Source organism: Enhydra lutris, unplaced genomic scaffold, assembly GCF_002288905.1.
Source record: "Enhydra lutris kenyoni isolate GAN:26980312 unplaced genomic scaffold, ASM228890v2 scaffoldscaffold24, whole genome shotgun sequence".
Taxonomy (NCBI): domain Eukaryota; kingdom Metazoa; phylum Chordata; class Mammalia; order Carnivora; family Mustelidae; genus Enhydra; species Enhydra lutris.
Genome location: NW_019154108.1, coordinates 30,662,167 through 30,679,900, shown reverse-complemented (window position 1 = coordinate 30,679,900; position 17,734 = coordinate 30,662,167). Strand labels below are relative to the sequence as shown.

Here is a 17,734-nt window from a genome sequence, read left to right as displayed (position 1 = left end):
AATGCCAATAAAACCAAAAATCATACACCTCAAATCCACAGACACCTGCTGCATGGCTGACATCAGGACGGGGAAGTTACCTGCACAGAACACACCAGTGGTTCAGGAGTGGGCTCGGCTCCCATCGGGTCTTCCTGGCCTCGTCCAGGGGGCGAACCTGCAGTCTCGGGATCCATGGTCTGCTGTTGCTGCCATGTCATCAGGACCCTGCTGACCGCGCCCATGGCCGCCTCTCGGCACAGCGCCATCAGGTCAGCACCAACGAAGCCTGGTGTCAGGTGTGCTAAGTGACAAAAAGGGAAACTTTCTGGAAGTCTAAGTTTTCTGCACAAAGTTCGAAGTATTCTGTAGGGAAGACAAGGGCAAAAAGAAATTCAGATTCCTGAGGCACCTGGGTGGCTCAGTGGGTTGCGCCTCTGCCTTTGGCTTAGGTCATGATCTTGGGGTCCTGGGATTGGACCCCGCAACAGGCTCTCTGCTCAGCGGGGAACCTCTCTCTGCCTGCTGTTTTGCCTACTTATGATCTCTCTGTCAAATGAATATATAAAATATTTTTTAAAAAAATTCAGATTCCTGATTCACCAGTCAAAACAAGTTACTACTGGGGCACCTGGGTGACTTAGTCGTTAAACATCTGCCTTCAGCTCAGGTCATGATCCCAGGGTCCTGGAATTAAGCCCCACTTCGGGCTCCCTGCTCAGTGGGAAGCCTGCTTCTCCCTCTTCCACTCCCTCAGCTTATGTTCCCTCTCTTGCTGTCTCTCTCTGCCAAATAAGTAAATAAAATTCTTAAAAAACAAAACAAAACAACTTACTATTTGAAGTAAATTCTGCTTTGAGAGTAGATTAAATGGACATCTTCCAAAAATAAAAGCCACCAAACTCAAGTAAACCATCAGTTCTATTCATCACAAAAAGCTAGGCTGCTGCCCACCTTAACCCCAGCCTCATGTTAGGACAGTTACTTCCCCAACTTTACCGTACTGCGTGGGAGAGAAAGCCCGCTCACTGGAAGCACCACCAGGTAGGGCCAGAGAATGTAGGTCTCCAGGTAATGGTCATCAAAGGAGGACCTCAGACAGTTTGTGGTAAGAGCTTGTGAAGAAACAAACCAGCCGGGAGTTCTGCAGCCGGCCCTGCTGCTCCCTGCCTGGGCCTGTCGCTGCCCTGTGCACTTGGGTTTTGTCACTTGTTAGCTATGGATCATAGTAGCACTCGCTCGCAGGAGGGTCAGCATGAACATCTGCTGAACCCTCCGAACAATGTCTGAGCTACAGTGAGTACCCAAGTGTTAGTTATTACGATTCACACATTGTGATATTATGGATGAACTAGGGAAATACAGTCTGGAATTTCCAAAGTTGTAGGGCAGAGGAGCATTGGTGGAGAGTAAGTTCCAGAAAAGTCCCTTGAGGTCATGTAAGTGAACAGAAAAGCAGCAGATAAACATTACTGACCAACGAAAAATCACTCAGACACTCTACACAACAGAAAGCAAAAAAAGCTTCCACTATAAACCCGTTCTCATGAGAACACTGATACTCAGAATGTCAGAAGAAACTGCTAACATAAAATAAGTATCATCCTTTTCTCAGTTACAACTTATATTTCTGAAAAAAATGTAGATATTTCCAGTCACCATACTCTGGAAACTCCAGAGGAGGAGAAAAGACCCAGGAAGAGATTTCCAGTTTCAAGATGGCAGAGTGACTACTGCAGCAACAGTCCTCTGCCTGGAAAAATAACAAGAATCGGAAGCATGAAATCCATAGTCCACGGAACCAGGAGGCTGTATGGACTCTTACCACCCAGACCCCAGCCCATTCTGGAAGGGAGCCACAGAATGGGAAACAAGAGGTTCAGTCTTTATTTGTATGAGGTCTTTCAAAAGCCGTCAACGTTAGTCTCCAGCTACAGGCTCCAGTGGGGCTCCATGTAGAGAGAGGTATTTATGCCGCTAGGACACCAAAGGGACGGGTGTTTAGAGGGTTCCGATGTGTACACGTCTTACTACCTGAGAAAGGCACCCCAACACGGGTTTCTGCATCAGCTCTAGCTGATGCCTTAAGGCTGATAAACCCCCAGAAAAGATTCAAATATTAGGGGTTTCCGGAATAAATGATCCAGGTTTAATGTCATTATTTGCCTATAAATAGGATGAATTTTAACTCATTTTTAAAAATTCACCTTTTATTTTTGAAGTTTTAGATGTACAGAATTATTGCAAAGACAGTACAGAGTTCCATATACCCCACACTGCCATCCTACTACTACCGGTAATGTTGAGGATTACTGACCCAGAATTTTATAGAGGACCCCTCGGCGGGATTAGTCTGATATTTTTATGGTGATCAGACTAAGTTAATGTATTTTCGGGAAGAAGAGCACAGAGGTGGAGTGTCATCCACACCCCAGTGGGATGTGAACCCCGAGCAGCAGGCTGGATGCCGTGTTTGGCAGGGTCTCTGCCGTGAGGTTAGCCCTTCCCTCTTCCACACTGTACTACGCCCAGCTCCCATTTGAGGGGCAGGGAGTCAGACTCCACTCCTTCTCAGTACATCCAAATAAATCATCTGGAATTCTGCACCAGAGGCTTGTCTTTTATTTCTTTATTCAGTCATTTATTTTTATCAGCACAGGCCAAGTGAACAGCCACTTACGAAGAAATGAAGTGGATGGAGAATGATAAATGACCTAGGAGAGGGGACAAAGTCGGATTGACCTTCCTCAGAGAGGGGCACTAATGAGAAGGGAGGAGATTTGTCTGGCGAGCCCCAGAGAGCAGGAAATGGAGGCACCCAAGGGCTGGGTGGCAGAAACGGGGGCCATAGCGGAGAACCAAACCAGCAAGTTCTGGACAGCCCACGTGAGAAGCACTAAGACCCCATACCATGTGCATGCCCTCAGCCAGCAGGAATCCCCGGAGTGTGCTCTCCACCGAGCCTGAAGCAGGAGTGGAGAGGTCTGGGTGTGCGGACGACCACAAGCCCCATCCACCAGGAAAATGGGGTGTGCAATCCCTCACTCCTTCCCCTGACCGTGTCAGGAGTCCAGCAGCTACAACCGCAGACCTGCAGCCCACGGTGCTGCCTCACTGTCTGTTTCTGAAAAAACCTGAAGCGACTCAACAAAAAAGCATCTACGGAAGTGGATATGTGGCATTATCTAGCTAAAATGACAGCTGGCCACCTGACTGCTTTATAGTGATACTCGGGCTTCAACAAAACTGCTACCACTTGGGCACCTGGGTGGCTCAGTTGGTTGGGCAACTGCCCTCGGCTCAGGTCATGATCCTAGAGTCCCAGGATCAAGTCCCGCATCTCCTTGCTTGGCAGGGAGTCTGCTTCTCCCTCTGATCCTCCCCCGTCTCATTCTGGCTCTCTCTCTCATTCTCTCTCAAATAAATAAAATCTTAAAAACAAACAAACAAACAAAAAACAAAAAACCTCCCATCACAGGTGTCCCATCAGCCTCACTCTTAGAACAGAATGGTCGGGCCCCAGTCTGCCACTCGAGCAAAGCACCCACAGGAAATGATACTAATCCATCACTGGTCAGGACTCCCAACACAGCAGGTACAGTTGCTTGGACTTTACCCATGTGTCTCACTGCCTCTCCCTGTGATATAAGGCACAGGACAGACCGAAACACACAGGCACACATACAGAGATGCCTGGAGGAAACAGAGAATGTGAAAAAGTTGCAAGAGGGTTAGCAAATGAAAAAAATACAATTATGAATTCCAGAAAAGTTAAAATGGTAAAGAAAAGTTGTATGATCCTGATACAGGACTTAGGTCAGCAGGGAATAATATTTATACAGAGGAGAAATGAAAATGCTAAATACAGCTATACTCAGAATTTGTAACGCAATTACACACTTCAAACCTGTGGCTATGGTTTGGATATCACGTACATTAAAGAATTATTTGTGATGTTTATAACACCACTGCATGGAAGTTAAATAAAGAGTCTTTATCCATGAGACACTGAAGTATTTACAGATGGAATGACACACTGCCTGGATTTTGCTTTTAAAATGTTCCAAGAAAAAAAGTGGGGGCTAGATAGAACAAGACTGAAATGATCATAACATGACAAGACATAGGGTTCACTGTCCTGAGAGTTTTAAAGAACGTCTGTTAAGTTCTTGAGCCTCCTCTCACTGGGAGGTGGGCACTCTGGCCCCTCTCCCCGAGTCTGGGCTTAGCCCTGTGGCTGTTTAACAGCACAGGACAGTGGAACAGAGGCTGTGGAACTGCCCAGCAAGAATCCTACCACCCCGAGTCCTCCTGGCTCCAAGGAAGCCCACAGGGTCCCATGATGGGTGCCACACGGACAGGGGAGGAGGGGACAGACACATAGCAGGTAGCAGGTGCACTAATAAGCTCAACTCTGTGGTTCGGAGCTCCAGCTACCGTCTCTGCAACCACAGGACATCCTGAGACAGAACCTAAATTCTTTACCTATGGGACTTGCGAGAGACAATAAAATGACTATTGTTGAAAGCCACGAAATTTTGCAGTGGTTGTTCTGCAGCAAGAGAAACTGAACAGTTTTAACAGACTGTTTCGTGTACACTGGAATTTTCTGTAACAAAATGCTTTTAAAGTCCAGGAAAACATCAACAGCTACCTTAGGATTCCTACATGTTGGAGGTTGTGCTAGGTACGTTAATGCAGTCCTTACAAGAAGCCTTTCAAAGTTAAGGTCCCATTACCTTCTTATAGATAAAATGAGACACTGTTACCATTTTTCCTTTATTACAAGTAAACGAAAGCTCTAAAATGTCAGCTCTCCAGGGAAAGGTACAGGGACACACGGCAGAGCTGTCTCAACCTCTGAGATCACATGCTCGAGCCCTTCGCACTCAGTCCCGTCTCCCCCGAATCTGCTCTGGACCTCAACAGATTCCTGAGTTCGCCCCTCCTCAGCAGGTGCTCCTCTTTCTACAACTTAGACTCCAGGGCCTCTATTTCCTTTCTTAAATTCTAAATCTCGGCTCCCTCCTGGCCTGTACCTAGACTGGGGAGCACTACTGGGGAGGAGAAAACCCCAAGACGAGGCTTAGGTACCACTCTATACCCCAATCCTAAACACCACCAAAAAATCCCATTATCCTAGCTGGCTCATTTCGAATCATCCAAGAACATAACTGCAGGCCTTGACCCTCCTTCAGCCTCTACAGGTCACCTGCCTGACTTTCATCAGATGATCTCACTGCTGGATTCATGGAGAAAACACCGTTTTCCAAGTACCACAGCGACAAGCTCCATGGCCTGCACCCCCCCCCCCTTCCCTCTGCAACTGCTCCACCGGAAGAGCCCTTGCGCCCCAGCCAGCACCTCCCTGGGCTCCCATTCCCCATTCCTCCTACTTGCTCCTTTCCAAAGCATTCCAAGGTACTCTGGTTTCTCCTATCCTACCCCCAACACCCCAATACCCCTCGCACGGCCACTACCTCCCTCTCCCCCTTCATGTCCACACCTCCCTTTGCCGAATCATGGAAGTCTGCTCACTTATTCCTTCTCTTTCCACCACTCACTTAACCACTCAACCAGGATGCTGCCTGATCAGCCTATTCACGAGCTCTCAGCTAGCTCATTTGAGCTAGGTGTTCAATTCCAACAACGGTGCTCCAGCCCTGCCCTCCTGAGCTCTCATTAGTCCCTCCTGCAGGGAACAGTCACGTCCCCTCACTCCCATGACGCACATTCTCCTCTCTCCAGCACTCCAGCGGCTCCCTCTGGACCCTAACCCTGCCCCAGAACCTCCGACCTCTGGTCCTCGCACTCCAGCTAATCTGCTCTACTCACAGCACTTCAGCTGCCTTCAGTATGCTGATAATTCCCCAATTTGTACGTCCTCAGAGCTCCTGACTCATCCAGTTGCCAAGCTGACATCTCCACTTGGACAGCCTGCAAGCACGTCTAGTCCAGCTGCCCGGATCAGCTCCAGCTCTCCCCAAATCCTCCTCTAACACCTGCTTATCTCCACTACTTGTTACCCTCAGAGAAAACCACAGCAACCTGGGAATATTCCCTCCTGCTCAATCACAGCCCCCACCTTCCACGCATTCCTTCTGCCAAGAAATGCAACACACTGGCTCTACTTGCTAAATGTCTCTGATTATCACAGCTGTGCCCCATCCACACTCCAACCACCAAGCTCCCCACCAGCTGTGCCCCATCCATACTCTCCCTCCAGGAACCCCCCCCCAAGCAGTGCCCCATCCATGCTCTGATCACCAGGCAACCCCCAGCTGTGCCCTATCTACACTCCTCCTACCAGAGAACCCCCCAGCTATGCCATATCCACGCTCCCCACACCAGGCAATGCCCTCCCCCGTAGCTGTGCTCTATCTATGCTCCAGTTATCTTGACCTACCCTCCCACCTCCTTAAGCCCAATGCCATCTCATCTGGATATTACAACAGGCCCCTCCCTGGGCCTCCAGAACCCACTCTCACTCTTCTTTCATTCATTCTTCATATTGTAGCTACAGTGATCTTTTCAAAATAAAAAATCTCTTTCCATCACTGTCCTACATATTTGAACTGCTTTAATTCCTTCTCACCACTCACAGAGAAATCCAAAATCCTTAACAAGGGTATGTGAAGTGCCTTCTGCATTCCCTGACAGCCTTTCTACACCTTATTTCTTCTACAGTCTCAGTGTTCTTCCAGGTCCCTGGACTCACTGAGTTCAGTCACCTCAGGGCCTACCTGGAATAATCCATCGTTATGTAATCTGTTCATCACTATTATCCTTAACGTCTCAGCTTCCTCGGAGAAGCCTTTAAGAACCCCCAGACCGGCATGCTTTGCTTGATACATCCTCCCTGTTTTTTCCTTTTTGTACACATTATTCTTCTAATCACTCACACTAGTGACTTAAATGCCAACCACTCTGCCTCCCTCCTTTGTACACAAAAGGTGCTTAAGTATTTCCTCAATTAATGACCTTCTAAGAACTAGTGATACAAACACTGACATTCCTCAATTCTATTTATATATTTTCCCCACCTTAGAATTTAAGGCATTAGCACCTGCATATGATAATATAACTGATTTGTTTTTGCACTCAGAGCTAGGCACAAATATAAAAATAAGAAAACTGCATTCTGCCTTTGTCAAAGACTCAAATCAGAAATACTGTTCCTTGGGGCACCTGGCTGGCTCAGTCGGTGGAGTGTCTGACTCTTGATCTCAGGGTTTTGAGTTGAGCCCCACGAAGGGTGTAGAGATTGCTAAAAAATAATAAAATCTTAGGAGAGCCTGGGTGGTTCATTCAGTTGAGCATTTGACTCTTGATTTCAGTTCAGCTCATGATCTCAGGGTCGTGGTCTCTATCTCTCTCTCCAATCAATCAATCTTTAAGTACTAATAATGATAAAATCTCAGGGAAAAAAAAGAAATACTCTTTCATAGGAGGAGTAATGGGTGTGTAACGGGCACTGAATGTTAATTTTCCACAATGAAATTGCAAGATGCAAAGTTCTAGAAATTTGCTACAAACTGGATCAAGTTAATATTACTAAACTGTACTGTTAAAACTATTTCAGATGGTAAATTTTATGTTTTTTGTTTTTTTTACCAGAATAAAAATATTTCTAAATACACTGCCTTATAAGAGTCTCACTCATGACTCTACTCACCCGTCTTTCAGGCTTTGAACCCCAGTCTCCCCAGCTGGCTTTAAGCACAGCAGACACTTAAGCCCGGACTAAGCCAGAGCACCTGGCCTACATGAAAAACTGCCGTGAACACCACAGCACTGACTAGGAGTCTACAGTGGAGTTTGGACAAACTGACAAAGCTAGCCATAGTTACTGCAGATATCAGAAATGTCAGGTTTCCATTTATTAAGTGGACAAGAAAAAGGCAACTTTACAGGAGGAAACACTGACAAACTTCCTAACGGAGTGATCAGACCTAACACGACCAATGATGACACGAAGTGACACTGTGAGCCTCCTGACATGATGCTGAGAACACCTCACCGCCCAGGCAGTATTCCTGCCCAAAGCGTCTAACCTGAGTGTCATCAGGAGGAAATAACTGGGAATGTTCAAATTTCGCAGCACCCAGAAAACACCAATGTTATGAAAACGCTTCCTCCCCGAGGAGGCAGGCTAAGGTTATAGGGTCACATGGACTCAGCCGGGCTTGATCCTGGAGTGGAGTCTAGATGAAACACAAACAACTAAAAAGGGACATCCTTGGGGCAACTGGAAAATCAGAATGGATTATACAGTGAGATATTATCATTGTGTCAATATCAAATTTCCTGGAATGATGTGAAATGGTGTGACACAGAATGACAGTCCCATCGGAGGACTTAGAGCTGAAGTGTCATCATGTCTCCAACTATCCTTCAAATGGCTTGGCAAATTTTAAAAAAAAGGTACACACACAAATATACGTGTTTTCTCTCGAGGCTGAAGATAAGAGTGGACAGTTCTAGCAAGGGGTGAATCCAGCTGAAGGGCATACAGACCATATCATACTATTCTTTCAACTTTTCTGTGGCTTCAAATTTTTCAAAATACGGCCATCAAAAAAAGTGTTTAAGGACTCAACATGATCAGGGACACTGGGCAGAGAACAGACATTTTATCCAGCAGCGAAGATGGGCCCCACTGTGTCTATGTCTCTATGTAGGTTGGGCCCTGGGCGAAACTAAGGCTTGAGGCAGAACACAGGCCTGACTTCTAGAACTCTTACTGGATCAGATGCATCCTGAAAGCAAGGACTCGTACTTCTCTGCGTTGGTCATCTCGCCCTCCACAATGGTATGTGCACACGCCATATGCTCAGCACGTTTGCTAAATAAGTAAGAACCACTGAAATCTTAAGTATCACCATGCTGAGGGTTTAAACATGAGCAGATGAACCTGAATGCCTGGGTGACTATGGAAGACCACGTGTGTGGGAACGTAATCAGCATGTGCCTGACTGGGGCTACAGCTGCTGAGGAAGGACCTGGCTGACAATCTAAGGCTGAAGGATTGAGGAGATGGGAAGGAGGAGGGGTGATGCGTTCGTCCCCACCCTCTCTCCCACCCACATGCCTTATGAGCACCTCCTTGCCCTGCATCCCCTGAGCTTCCTGCCCTCCTGTGACAGTCCCCTCTCACTACACACCACTCTTCCCGAAAGCTGCTGGGGACCACAGTGCCAACATCAGTGTCACTAACCCAGAGCCAAAAGCCACGAGGAATCCGCTCTTACAGAAGACCTCTCTGCTAGATTCCTGCTCCCTGGCCTCATTGGTGCCTCCTGTGTGGCCTTCGTTTACTGAGATGCTGCTGGAGCTTTCTTTGCTCCACAGACACTCACATTCCCCACCCCACCCCCCCAGCTAGGACAGGCTGGTCTTCGAATGAACACACATGGCTTTCAGCTCTCTGGGTAACTTCTGTTGCAAAACCTGTGTCTTAAGCAGGTTAGCCCAACAGGTGAGAGTGTGGTGCTCGATGTAACCTCCACATGGGACAGCGAGCACAGCTCCGCTCCACAGCTCCCCTGTTGTTCCTCCGCCGATCGCCCGACTAAGTGACACCAGCCATGGATTCCAAATCAATGTTACTGGCACAGAAACGAAGAGAGAAAGAAAAGGCTATGTGGTACTTCTCAGCCCCCGTTTCCAAACCACTCCATTCAGATGACACAGCGACGCATAAACTTCATCTTCCAAAAGCGTACCTTTCCCTGGAGGCTTCATCTGGGATCCCTAGGCATATCTCTCGGTCGAACCTTCCTGCGCGTCTCAAAGCAGGGTCTAAAGCGTCTGGTCGGTTGGTGGCTCCAATGACGAGGACCCGGGCCATCGTGGCCATGGTGTTCAGATCTGGTAAGAAGCAGACACAGGGTGAGCAGCGAACAAGACACCAGGGATGGCAGACAACGGCTCTTCCGTAAGTCGCCTCAGTGCTTAGAGAGCAGTAGATGTTTTGACGGCAATATACATACAAAGCTGACATTTACGAATTGTCTGTTACGTGGAAGACAAGAGGAGGATAAATACATTGTCCTCAAGCAGCTCACAGTGTACTGAGAAACCCATCGGGACAAATCTTGTGACTCATGGCGACCGGTAGAAACAGAGCGTCGCAGTGAGACAATGGAAGACAGCACAGTTTCACAGAAGAGGCCACATTCAGGGAGGAAGGATATTCATAAGCAGACCCAAGTGACTGAAGTTCTGCCTGAACAGAGTGTGTGAGTGACAGCAGAGGCACAGGCAACGCGTGCTGAGCTCAGAGCGGGGCTGTCTGGCAGCGGGCAGACTGGGCGAGAATGCACAGTGCAGGTCTCCAAACAGCTGTGTGGCATGGATACCTGGGTGTGGGGGGAGGGGTACATGCTACAGTCTTTGGTTGCTCTGGCATCATCTAGAGACAGTTTCAGGAATGGCAGAGTGCAGTGTCCAGCGCGTGTCCTTCCTGCGGACTTCTCTCTCACTCTTTTCCACCAAGCCAGGGTGGACCAGCAGAGGTCTGACCTGAGGTCTGAGGTCACACTCCACAGGTAACAAGATAACAAGGGAGGAAGATGCTAATTCAGTACCTTAATGGCTGAATCATGAGGAATCTGTAGAATATTCCTTAGCCCACAGGAAGCCAGAGAAAGTTTTTCTGAGAAGGTGTGTGTGTTGGAAAGACAATTCTAAGAGTAGAGAGGAAGAGAGCAGAGGAGAGCTCAATGTTATCTGATGGCAGCCATCAGGGGACAGAGGAGACAATGAGGCAGGAACACGGGGGAGAAGTGGGAGAGGCCCAGTTGCAGGGTGAGGCTGCACAGGCAGCCTAAGGCACTGAGTGATACCCCTCAAAGGGCCTGAAGGGCGAGGGCAGGAGGACAGAGAAGGAAAGTGGGTCTGGCCCGAGCGCACAGAGCATGGGGTATACGGCAGGGGGAAGAGGAGTCGATGCTGATTAGAAATTGAGGTTACAGATACGTTTTTGTTTGCTGAAGTGCTGCTCATCAGTCAGCTAGGAAACGGGCAGAAGGCAGACGAGAAGTCCTAGTGGGAAGCCTTACAGACCACCTCTGTCTGAGGGACAGGGGACAGAGGCAGGCACGGCAGGGAACAGCTAAGGAGCAGCCGGACAGCCAGGGCAAGGACAGAAAAGACCATGCCCGTGCTCAAGCCAGGTGTGCCAACAATGCCCAGGACAAGGCAGTTGACAGGTGCAAAGGCTCTCGAGATCCACTGTATGGACGCCTGCTGGGGGCTCAATGTGTGCCAGGCGCTAGGGTGTAGTCGGCCCCTCGGGCAACACCTGCCACCCCTGGAACAGGTAGTTTTTAGACAAGGAAACTAATGAACAGAAGTTTGGACAGATGAGCACTGAAAGCCACCAAATGTGGCCAACAGAGGTTCCCCCACGACTGTCCCAGGAGTAGCCTCAGTAAAACGTCAGGGACAGACATATAGTGATGGGAGTGTAGTGTAGACTGCAAACACAAGCCTGTCCTTAGCAGACAGCAACTACTCCTTTGACAGATTTTTTGGTTGAGAAGAGAGGCACAAGGTGGTCAGTTTGAGTGAGACAGGAAAGCTCTTAAAAACTTTCTGAAAACTGGGGCGCCTGGGTGGTTCAGAGGGTTAAGCCTCTGCCTTCAGCTCAGGTTATGGTCTCAGGGTCCTGGGATCAAGCCCCACATCAGGCTTTCTGCTCAGCAGGGAGCCTGCTTCCCCCTCTCTCTACCTACCTCTCTGCCTCTCTCTACCTACCTCTCTGCCTACTTGTGATTTCTCTCTCTGTGTCAAATAAATAAATAAAATCTTAAAAAAAAAATTTTCTGAAAACTGCATAAAAGCTCAAGGAAGTGATTCACACTGTGAGAGTCACTGAACAAGCAAGAAAAACTTGAAGGAAACGAGATGGCACATTATAATCATGAGCAGCACATGTGCTTCCCACGAAGATGTGCCTACACTGAGCGCCCCAGCACTGAGGCTGGCATGGAGCCAAAGCCGCTCCCCGGCTGGTGAAATGGGTCTAATGCCCACAGCTATGACAACGACCTAGGGCAGGAATTCCCTTCCTTCTTCCAGGTCGGGTCTCTCAGACCCTGTGGTCTCAGGGATGCAAGCTGAGTGTATCAGGGGTCAGTAACAGAACTCAATGAGAACAGTTGTGGGACTCTGAAAGCCTCAGTCATGAAAAATACCCTTCCACAGGTAATCAACAGGCAGTAATGGAAGGACGAATGTCAAAATGCTATTTTTTCCTGTTGCATGAAAGATAAAAATCAGACCTCAGAGAGGACTGGCCACCCTCTCCTGCCAATAACTTCAAGATAAATCCCATTCTTCTTCTCCCTTTTCACCAGTATGATGTGATCATGATAAACTGATGTTACGTTAGACACAAGTTTGAATTTTGGAATATTGTGGAAAAAGCAAAGTATTACTTCTTTCCACGCAAAGTAAAACCTGTTTATGGTGCATCAGCTCTCCTAAACAAAGCACACATTTGCAGGTAGCCTATTAGCCGTACACGTGTATGTAGAATTCTGGAGCCTAGCCCAGGCTTTGCTGATGACCCACTGTATACACTGGGTCCTGGCTCCCTGTGCATCACTTTCCTCACGGATAAGATCATATTTTAAGATACTTTCCAGCTCCTAATAATTAAAATTATGCCTGAGTAAAATCAGCTCTTACGTGGCCTCATTATTACCTAGTTCAAAACAATTTACTTAAAAGTTTTAAATTATTAAAATTCAAATTTGTAAACTCTGAATTAGTATTTCATAAAATTCTCAAACTGCAGGGGAAAAACCACCTGGGACAGACTACTTGTGGCACAACTGTGTCCATCAAACTGTTGACTGCTTTCTCTACTCTGTTCACAGAGAAGACCCTAAAACACACACACAGAGACACACTGGAAACCCCAACTAACCCCAACTGTCAGTAAAGCTCTAGTAATGGGTAATCTGCTTAGGCCCGGTACTTGTTCCTTTCTTCCAGATTGTAAAATCTCTGAAAGCAGAAAGCTTCTATCATCATGGGATAAGCATTGTGCCTCAGTATGCCTCCTGGGGTCTCTCTCCTTCTTAGGGAACCACCTATTTTATAACTGGTAACAATATACCTTTAATATGGTAATTCAGAACAGAGGCCTTAAAACATGGCAAGAAAATTTTACACGAAAATAAAACAGCAGACTAAGCAACCTGCAACCAGCACCACAAGGAGCCCCAAACCCGTACTACTTCAAAGTATCTTATGTATGTAAACCCCAGGCTATTTCACGGTGGACAGGATCTAGTTCCAAAAGTGTATTTACCTTCCCTCCAAATTTCTATCTAAAAACAATTTAACAAAACTGAAAAACAAGTTACAGACGGGGAGAAAGTAACTGTACTGTATTTAACAAAGAATTTGCTTCCTTAACAAATTAAAATAAAGTACTCCTTCAAATCGATTTTAAAAAATTCAGTTACACAGGAAGCACAGGATGAGAAAAAAGGGATTGGGGTGATACAAAGAGCCAAGAAATACAGAAAAATGATCCACCTCCTGCAAAAACAGGGAAATGTAAAAGAACAAGGCAAGATCTCTATCATCACCACCAGCCTATCAAACATGAGAACATGGTGACAGTCGGGGTTGTGGAGGGACATGGACACAGGGCGTCTCAGAGGACGGGGAAGCGTACACTGCAAACCCCTCTGAAGGCAGTTTGCCAGTTCCTATAAAGCTGAAAGCATGTAACCTTTAATCATTACCTTAATTTTTAGTATTTACCCTCGAAAAGTATGTGTGCACCAAAAAGGGCCACTTAGATTCCCTACAGCTTCTGGTAAAGCAAAAAACAAAACAACGTAAACATCAATCAAAACGGGAATGCTTACATGCAATATAATAAATCCATCCATGCAGGAGTTAAAAGGTAAATTTAAATGCATTAAAACAGCCACATTTCTCAGGAGCATTAAGATACACACAGCAAGTCCTAGAACAATGTGAGTGGTTGTCTAGAAGTCCTAGAACAATCGCAGCATTGTACAAACCAAAGCAATGTTAGTATGCTCGCGTGCATGCATAAACACATTAAAATAACCATAAGATGTACTCCCAAAAATTAACAATACAATCCTTTAGGAAAAGGATTTTTTACTCGGTGTTGTTCCACCCAAATGTCTTATATCCTCATGTTACTCACACTATTAAAAGAACCCACAACGTATTATCTGAAAATGAATTATTTTAAACTGACCATCCATGCAGGTGAGGAGCTGGGCTACAATTCTTCGTTCCATGTCTTTTGAAGCAACTTCCCTCTTGGGGGTAATAGCGTCAATTTCATCAATAAAAAGGACACAGGGTGCATTTGACTAGAAATAAAAATATCACAGAAGATAATCACAAAGACATTCCCCACACTGCACATAGCATAAATAGTATGTAATGTTTTAAAAAATTCTGGAGTTCTCAGGCCATTCAGCCAACGAGCAGCACTGAAGAAGGCAGGTGCCAGCATGATCATGTCTGCTTTGATATGACTTAAGTCACTGCAGAGAGGACAATGAGAGACTGCACACAGGCTATCAACCCTTCATCCACCTTCCTTCCAACCCTCTCATCCACCCATGCTTTGTGGTACCAAGTTAGTGAAATTCTTTCATCAGCGAGCCGTATCTGCAATGCTACGAGGTACAACCCAGGAGGGAGCACAAGCCAAGCCGGAGAACCAGCAGCAGCCAGCCGTGAAGAACGCACTGAGGAAGGAAGGGAAGGGAGTCCCCAGTACTGCCGTGTGGACAACCAGAACCTTCCCCATGTGTTCTTCAAAGCTCAGACTGGACAGAGTGGACAGAGGAGATTCCGACAGAAGCACCAACTGCCTGGAGCAAAGCCACAGCCACGGGGAACAGAGTGGCAGTGGGGGGCTGGGGAGGGAGGGTGTGGGCCAGTGGCCAGTGAGCACGCGGTCAGGCTGGGGAGACATTAAGGGTGATGGTCACAAAACACATGAGTGGATATACTTATTAACACCACAGAACTGTACACTTAAAAATGTTTAAAATGGCAAGTTTAACATATTTTACCACAATAAAAAACAAATAAAAAGAAAGGAGGATCGGTTAATACGAAAAATTTAAATAAAATTATCGAGAGATATAATCTCCAGCATGCTCATTCCTAATTCTTCAGGGACACTGATCATGCTAAGGGTCAGACTCTCAGCCCAGCTAAGGCGTCTCAACACCATAGGGACCACAGCAACTAAAGGGAAGAACTGGCCAGCTCGCTTCCAATCCTCCCAGTGACAACATAGGCCAAGGGGCAGCGAGGACTATAGGCAGCACCCAGTTAGTCAGCTCACATACAGTGGTCTCGGGGGCGAGCACAACAGCATCTGCCCACGACCAGGAAACCCAGTGAGAAAAAGAGGAAGGAGGAGAAAGTGATGGTCATCAGAGTTCATTCAGCTGTACAGAAGCACCAAGTGATCTGCTTGGACCATTTTATCCTCCGACCCATGCCCTCTAATGCTCTGTTTCATTAGGTAACAGGGACTGGGAACATTGGCCGTCAACCATGTTTTAACAAAAGGAATTATAGCTGGGATAAAATCCAATCTATAATTTCTCTGGTAACAGGATTTTCTTTTCACTGATTCAATGAGGCAAGTAGAGAAGAGTTTATCCTGGATTTCTATGGCTGTTTTTATAATGAGATAATCCTAAAGGTGAACAATTTTCACACTGCTTACAAACTGTTTGCTAAACTTAACTTGGGGAAAGTGAAAGTGAAAGGAAACAAGACCAGGATAATCTATTTTCAACACACAACCACTGGCTACGACAGCCTGAAACTCCTCACCAGTTACACTTATGCCTGACTTCACATTAAACAGGTGAGTTTACCCAACAGTCGGTACCCGTGAATAGTTGGAAGTATTTAGCCATCACGGGCTCTCGGTCGTAACCACAGGCAACCTGACGACCCAGTGTGTGTCGGACTCACCACGGCCTGCTCAAACAGCTCCCTCAGCTTCTGCTCCGACTCCCCAGACACTCCGGACACAATCTCTGTGGCAGCTACCTTCAGAATCGGGAGGTCCAGTTCCTGGGTAGAAACACATGAAAGAATGATCACGTTGTCAGAATTTATCTTTCCTACCTGTTCCTTATTCACTCCCGCTCTCAAAATTTCCTGGTTTGAGTGCCCGATTTTCTGAGCAACTTCATCTTTTTGTGTTGGGCTGATGAGAAACATTATTTAAAAATCTACAGTTTGCTCAAACATAGCACCTGGACACCTGCCACTTGTGTTCACTTTACTAAAGGCACTCTGCAACTTTGCTGTCACCTCTTCTGAGTAAAGGGACTTGACTCGCCAGAGACAGGTTCCCCCTGCTTAGAGCTGAGCCAGAAAGTTCCAGTTATTTATCTGCTGGAAAGGAGAAGCAGGATCACAACACAGCTGTGTCCCACCGGCACAACTGGCTTGTCTCACCTGGCCTCTGGGGCAGGTGCGTGTTACCAGTCAGAGGACAGGCTCCCGACATGAAGGAGGGGCAAGTGCAGCACTGCCCCCACCCCCCGGCAGCACACAATAACCAGCCCGACTGCACATTCCTACTTGTTCTGAAAATCACTGCCTCAGCCATGGGCATCCCACAGAGATGCCACCCATGTGCCGCACCCCGAGTCTCCCATTCATGACCGCTGTTGACTGTGGACATCTACTTGTGTAATGGTGGCCTCACGCAACCTCTCCTACAAGACTGGGTTTGCTATATGCCTCACTATATTTCAATGTCTGCCACGTGGTGGTCACACAATAGTTTCCTCAAAACAGAGGAACAAATGAGGCAAATCCATCAGTTCTCCTGTACGAATGAGCTCCCTGTGCAGAGCACTAACCTACTAGTCACAGGTATAAGTGCTATTCTTTCAACTGCGGTCACTCGGATGTTGTGCATTTTACCAACACAACACAGTTTCTGAAAAATCTGAAAGATTGCTATCTTTGTCTTTTGCCACCTAAGATCACCATTTTAGAAATGCTATTTTCATATTAAAAAGTACAAGAACATGGGGTGCCTGGCCGGCTCAGTCAATGGAGCGTTTGACTCTTGATCTCTTGATTATTTAAAAATTAAGAAAGAAAACCTAAAAAAAAAAAAAGTGTAGGAATATGACTCTGAACGGAAATTTTGAGTAAATTTAGTTCTGTGAAAAACAATACGATCCTTCATTTTCTTATTTACTGCTTTTTTTTTTTTAAAGATTTTATTTATTTATTTGACAGACAGAGATCACAAGTAGGCAGAAAGGCAGGCAGAGAGAGAGAGAGGAGGAGGAGGCAGGCTTCCCGCCGAGCAGAGAGCCCGATGCGGGGCTCGATCCCAGGACCCTGGGATCATGACCTGAGCCGAAGGCAGAGGCTTTAACCCACTGAGCCACCCAGGCGCCCCTTATTTACTGCTTTTAAGAAGCACTGGCTTAAAGGGAAAGAAAGTAGCCAAAACATAAATTGCGTGTTTTTAAAAAAAAAGGCTGTTTACAGCCACACCACTTTGCTTCCCACCCAACCCTTGCCATCTAAGTAACTGGCTGCATTAAAGCACACAACAGCAGGAAAGAGGGAAAAATGGAGAGCAATCAGGGCACCTGGGTGGCTCAGGTGGTTAGATGTTTGCCTTCGGCTCAGGTCATGATCTCAGGGTCCTGGGATAGAGCCCCACACCCGGCTCCCTGCTCAT

The 17,734-nt window shown here is 46.9% G+C and overlaps 1 protein-coding gene across 4 annotated transcripts in view; it reads right to left on the bottom strand.

Annotated features, from left to right (window-relative positions):
* LOC111150811 (nuclear VCP-like) overlaps positions 1 to 17,734 on the bottom strand; it is a 99,251-nt gene that overhangs the window by 66,883 nt on the left and 14,634 nt on the right. For 2 of the 4 annotated variants that reach the window (XM_022508422.1, XM_022508424.1), the window contains exons 10-13: positions 15,991 to 16,092; positions 14,237 to 14,354; positions 9,705 to 9,849; positions 81 to 345 (exon numbers count right to left, since the gene is read on the bottom strand). In XM_022508422.1, the coding sequence (XP_022364130.1) occupies positions 81 to 345; positions 9,705 to 9,849; positions 14,237 to 14,354; positions 15,991 to 16,092 (630 nt within the window). The remainder of the gene's footprint in view (positions 1 to 80; positions 346 to 9,704; positions 9,850 to 14,236; positions 14,355 to 15,990; positions 16,093 to 17,734) is intronic. The other 2 variants (XM_022508423.1, XM_022508425.1) reach the window with 1 other exon arrangement.